Source organism: Dipodomys ordii, unplaced genomic scaffold (assembly GCF_000151885.1).
Source record: "Dipodomys ordii isolate 6190 unplaced genomic scaffold, Dord_2.0 Scaffold86, whole genome shotgun sequence".
NCBI classification, from domain to species: domain Eukaryota; kingdom Metazoa; phylum Chordata; class Mammalia; order Rodentia; family Heteromyidae; genus Dipodomys; species Dipodomys ordii.
In genome coordinates, this window is record NW_012267302.1 from 1935830 (window position 1) to 1941829 (window position 6000).

General features: G+C 39.5%; 1 protein-coding gene across 3 annotated transcripts in view; it reads right to left on the bottom strand.

Moving 5' to 3' along the window:
• The window catches only part of P4ha1 (prolyl 4-hydroxylase, alpha polypeptide I), a 64012-nt gene that overhangs the window by 34379 nt on the left and 23633 nt on the right, over window positions 1–6000 (bottom strand). For all 3 annotated transcript variants that reach the window (XM_013025689.1, XM_013025690.1, XM_013025691.1), the window contains exon 5: window positions 3476–3613. In XM_013025689.1, coding sequence (XP_012881143.1) covers window positions 3476–3613 — 138 coding nt within the window. The remainder of the gene's footprint in view (window positions 1–3475; window positions 3614–6000) is intronic.

The following is a 6000-nucleotide window of genomic DNA, read 5'->3' on the forward strand; positions in this document are numbered from 1 at the left end:
TAATGCACTGTATAGGCAGACTATATTTTATCAGTTTATGGACATTTGGGTTGCTACATATGTTGAGAATATATGTAGCAGTGAAACTGCTGGGTCACATAGCAACTCTGCTTAACACTTTGAAAAATTGCTATTTTCCAAGGTGATTATACCATTTTTCATTTCCACCATCTGTGATAAGACTGCAACTTGTCTACAACCTTGCAGATACTTAATACTACATTCTTTTTTTTTTTTTTTGGTCGGCTGTGGAATTTGAACTCTGGGCCTCTTCAGCTCAAGGCGAGCACTCTACCACTTGAGCTACAGAGCCACTTCCAGTTTTCTAGTAGTTTGTTGGAGATAGGAGTCTCACGGTCTTTCCTGCCCAGGCTGGCTTTGAACTGCGATCTTCAGATTGCAGCCTCCTAAGTAGCTAGGATTACAGGTGTGAGCCACCAGTGCCCAGCTACATTCTTTTTTATTAAGACATTCTGGTGGGTATGAAGTGGTATTTCATCATGTTTTTTTCATTTCCCTAATGACAAATAACACTGAGTATCTTTTTGTGTACATCCACCATTTGTGTATCTTCTTTGGAAAAAACAGTCAAATCTTTGCTATTAATAAAATGCAGTTGAGGCAGGGTGCTGGTAACTCACACCTTTAATCCTAGCTGAGGCTGAGATCTGAGGATCACAGTGCAAAGCCAGCCCGGGCAGGAATATCCCGGAGACTCTTACCTCTAATTACCAAAAAACCACAAGTGGAGCTATGACTCAAAGTGGAAGAGTGCTAGCCTTGAGCACTCAGTGATAGTGCCCAGGACCCAGGTTCAAGCCGCATGGCTGAAAAAAAATGCAGTTGTTCTTATTATTGCTTTGAATTTTTATGCATTCTGGATAAAATTTCTTTATCACGGGGCTGGGAAGGTGGCTCAGTGGTAGAGCGCTTGCCTTGCATGCCTGAGGCCCTGGGTTCGATTCCTCAGCACCACATAAAGCAAAAAGAAAAAAACCGGAGTGGCACTGTAGCTCAAGTGGTAGAGCGCTCGCCTTGAGCTGAAGAGCTGAGGGACAGCACCCAGGCCCAGAGTTCAGGCCCCATGTCCGGACCCAAAAACAAAAAAATTTCTTTTTCACTTATCAATTAAAAATCAATTATTTTTCCCATTTTATGATCTGTTTTTGCACCTTTTTTTCCTGGTGACACTGGGGCTTAACCTCAGGGCCTCCATAGCAAAGAAGTTTCCTTGTTACCAATGAATAATACAATCATCGCAAAGACAAATGAAATAATGAGCTGATATGAAGAAGTTCTCACTATCTAAAATTGGGATAATCTGAACATTAAAATAAATAATGAGGTTTAGGTGCCAGTGGCTCACACCTATGATCCCAATTACTCAGGAGGATGAAATCTGAGGATTGCAATTTGAAGCCTGGCAAGAAAGTCCATGGGACTCTTTATCTCAAACTACCAGAAAGCCAAAAGGGGAGCTGTGGCTCAAGTGGTAGAGCACTAGCCTTGAACAACAACAACAACAACAACAAAGGAGCTCGGAGATAGCACCCAAGCCATGGGGTCAAGCCCCAGTTCTGGCACCAAAAAAAAAAAAAAGAATAAGCTGAAATACAAAATACTGTATATGAAAATCCATGAATTCATGATACTTTAGATAAGGTCACTGATCATCTCTACAGAAAGCTACCAGATGGGTGGCTCACGCCTGTAATCCTAGCTACTCAGGAGGCTGAGATCTGAGGATTGCTGTTCAAAGTCAGCCCAGGCAGGAAAGTCTGTACAAGAAAGTCTGTGAGACTCTTATCTCTAATAAACCACTCAGAAAAATGGAAGTGGCACTGTGGCTAGAGTGGCAGAGTGCTAGCCTTGAGCTAAAGAGACAATACCCAGGCCCAGAGTTCAAGCCCCATGACTGACCAAAAAAAAAAAAAAAAGTTATTAGGGCATCAATTCATTACTCTGAAAATTGATAATCAAGGATTAAGCCTGTCTTTCCTGTATAAACTCTAGTTCAGAAACTATAGTTCAGTGTAACCAACTGGTTCCTGAAAGAATTGATTATAAAACCCCAAATAACCAAACTAGAATGAGATGACCAAAAGAAAAAAGAAAAAAATTAGTTCTAGGCAATGATCTGCAAAGGTTGCACAAACTGATAAAACTCGGGGAGCTCATTATAAGTAGGCTCTCAGCCCCTAAACCCATTCATAATCCATCCTCATCACAAAAAAATGTAATGAGACTCAAGACCTGGATTCATGCAATTCAATTCAAAGTTCATTAGCGCCACCTATGGATCTAATTTTAAAAACAACTTGAATCTAACAACCTCAAAGTCTAACCAATTTGTAAGAAACACAGAAGTTAGAACAATTTTAAATACTGCCAAAGAAATCTACAGAATGTGAATATATTACACTGAACTAACAATCAGGTTTCCCAAGTGACCACTGTGGTTGTGGGGGGAGGGGGAAGGTGGTAGAAGAATAAGTGGAAGAAGGAAGGAGGAAAAGGAAGAAAAGATAAGGAGGAAAGACGAAAGTTAAGGAGGAAGGAGGAAGAAAGAAGGAAGGAGGAGGTAGCAGAGAAAAGATGGAGACAAAATGAAGGAAAAAGGAGGAGGAGGAAGGAAGGAAGGAAGGAAGTGAAGGAAGGAGGGATGATGGAGGAGGAGACAATGGAAGGAATAAAGGAGATTCAACAGACAACTAAAAATCCAATTGTAAATAACATCTTTTGAGTGGCTCACACCTGTAGTGCTATCTACCCAGGATGCTAAGATCTGAGGATCACAATTTGAGGACAACTTGGGCAGTCAAATCTGAAATACTTTTGTTTCTAATTAACCAGCAAAAACTTGGAAGTGGAGGTGTGGTTCAAGTGGTAAAGCACAAACCTTAGTGAAAAAGCTAAGCAAGTGCTGAAGGTCCTGAGCTCAAGACCCAATACTGGCACAAAGATATTTGATGCTCAGTGATCCTATTATTATTTTCATTTGTGTGTGTGTGTGTGTGTGTTGCTTGTGTGTGTGTGTGTGTGTGTGTGTGTGTGTTGCTTGACATTTTCCAGAATAAGATTTGAAAAAAAACAACATAAAGAAGAAAAGGAGCATTTTTTGTACTCAAAGGCTATGAAACAGCCTGTAATCCTAGCTACTCAGGAGGCTGAGATCTGAAGACCGAGGTTCAAAGCCAGCCTGGACAAAAAAGTCTGTGAAATTATTTTAATCTCCAATTACCACCAGAAAACCAGAAGACTATGGCTCAAAGTTGTAGAGTGCTAACCTTGAACAAAAGAGCTCAGGGACAGTGCCCAGGCCCTGAATTCAGGCTCCATAATCAAAAAGAAAAAAAGGCTATCAACCAAATTATACTTGAAAATTTTTAAGATACTTTACTACTAACATTTCCTAGTGGACTGAATAGATTGGCTAGGCAACAGGCACCTTGATATACTGTAAGAACGATCTTACCTGGAAGATTACCCTTTGAGATAGTATCTGTATCCAGATTGTAGGTGTCCTGGAGACGCAGCAATGCTTTGGCTGCCCCAACCTGGTCTTCATCATTAGGGAAGTACTGTCTCTGAATGGTTAGGTTAGAGATAAAGCCTTGAAATAGAAAAACAGAAAAAAGTGAGAGGGAAACTAGAACCTTGTAAGCATCTTTATGAGGATTTGCAGTGTCTTTATGAGAATTTTCCAAGATCTATTATCATTTTTTACCATATCATTAAAATTCATCAAGAACAAGGAAATACACTGAATGAGATGTGATATACCCTTGTTCAATTTCTAATATTGTCACTCAAAATGCTATCTATGTAGGAAAAGATCAACTAATAGTTTTTACACAATACAGCAAGAAAAAAAGTCCTTCCACTAAGCTTGAGAAATGAACATGCATTTGAAAATTCATGCGTTTGAAAATTACATTCATCTTCCAACCAATTATACTTTCAGATGTAACTGTGCTCTTAGTTGCTATCTCTTTCCACCTTATGTTTTATATTTATATATTATATATACATTTTATAAAAATTATATTAAAATATATACATTTTGGAAGAATTTGAGGGGAAAAGGATGTCTAAATAGGTATTTAGGATCAATGGCTAAACTGGTTTATACTAATGTATATTTATATATGTCTAACCATCAAACAGTTTTTGTCAATCAAGACCTATCAAATATAAAACCTAATAGAGGATAAGGGTATGGCTCAAGTGGTACAGCTCCTGTTTGTCTACCAAACACAATGGCATGAGTTCAATCCCCAGTAACACTTAAGAAACAAAACAACTAACCATGTGCTAGTAGCTCACATCTGTAATCCTAGATACTCAAGAGACTGAGATCCAGAGGACTGCAGTTTAAAGCCTATCTGGCCAGAAAAGTCCACAAGACTCCCTCTCCAATAAGCCAGCAAAAAGCAGGCCTGAGCTAGGAGCTGGTGGCTCAGGCCTGTAACCCTACATACTCAGGAGGCTGACAAAGGAGGATGATCACAGTTCAAAGCCAGTCCAGACAGGAAAGTCCATGATACAGTTACCTTTAGCTGACCACCAAAAAACTGGAAGTGAAGATATGACTCAAGTGACAGAGCTCCAGCCTTGAGTAGAAAAAGCCAAAGGACACTGCCTAAACTCTGAGTTCAAGCCCCAGTACTGGCACATGCACACATACATACACAGCAGGCCTGGAGTCATGGTTCAAGTGGTAGAGTGCCAGATATAAGCAAGCAAGCAAAGGCCCGAAGTTCAAGCCCCACAACAGGGCAGGCGTTGAGGGAAGTGGTGGAAGAAGTAAGATACTAGCAGAAATAAACTGTGCTGATGAATATCTGGAATCAATCACTTGGAGGCTGACAAAGAATTTTTACAAATTCAGGACCAATTCCAGGCTGCTCTAGAATTAAAAAAAGAAAAAAAAAAACCTAAGCTAAAGGAGGATTTATATAAAATATAGAAGAAAAATAAACCAATTATTTGATAGCCTTTAAAAAACATAGATGTTAAATACTCCTAAAGAAGCAATGACAAAGAGATTTAATACTTTAATAATGCACATGCCATTATTGTTAAAAAGATACGAGATGAGGGGCTGGGAAGGTGGCTCAGTGGTAGAGCACTTGCCTTGCATGCTTGAGGCCCTGGGTTCAATTCCTCAGCACCACATAAGCAAAAAGAAAAAAAGCCGGAAGTGGTGCTGTGGCTCCAGTGGTAGAGCGCTAGCCTTGAGCTGAAGAGCTGAGGGACAGCGCCCAGGCCCAGAGTTCAGGCTCCATGACTGGATGCCCCCCCCCCGCAAAAAAAAGATATGAGACGAAATCCCTTTCCTTTCACTAACTTATAATCAGTAAATACTTTTATCAGCAAAATACTTAAGCATTTTTATTATAATGGAAATGTACTAATAAAACAGCTATCTGGAAATTCATACCAAGTATATTTTTAAGTTTTAAGAGCAGCTCTTAATGACAATTTCCACAAGCAAATTTTACAAAAGACTAATGCTTCTTATGCCTCAAAACAAAATCTAAGACAATGCTTAAGTCCTCTCTAAGAGGACAAAAAGTGTATTATTGTATAATGGGATGACTACCACAGATTAAATCCTCAAAGTTCACATCATAAAAGAACTACATAAATTGTTTCTAACATATTTATAAGATTATGTCTTTGAATAAAATTTAAAAAAAAAAAAGATTATGTCTTTGTTGCTTTGTATGTCCCTCCCCCCTGGTATAACCCTGTTGGTATATGTGGAGGGGAAGGGAAAAAACAAATCGTTAAAACAGGGATACAGGAGGACCCATTGCAACAATGAGATGTACAAGTCGTTATGTAGAAAAACAAACTCTACAACTTTGGTGGGGGACACGGGGGGGGGGGGGAGGATGCAAAGGGATGGGAAGGGGAAACAAAGGAGGAGGCTACAATGCTTGATAAGAAATGTACTCATTATCTTGACCATGTAATTGTAACCCCTCTGTACAG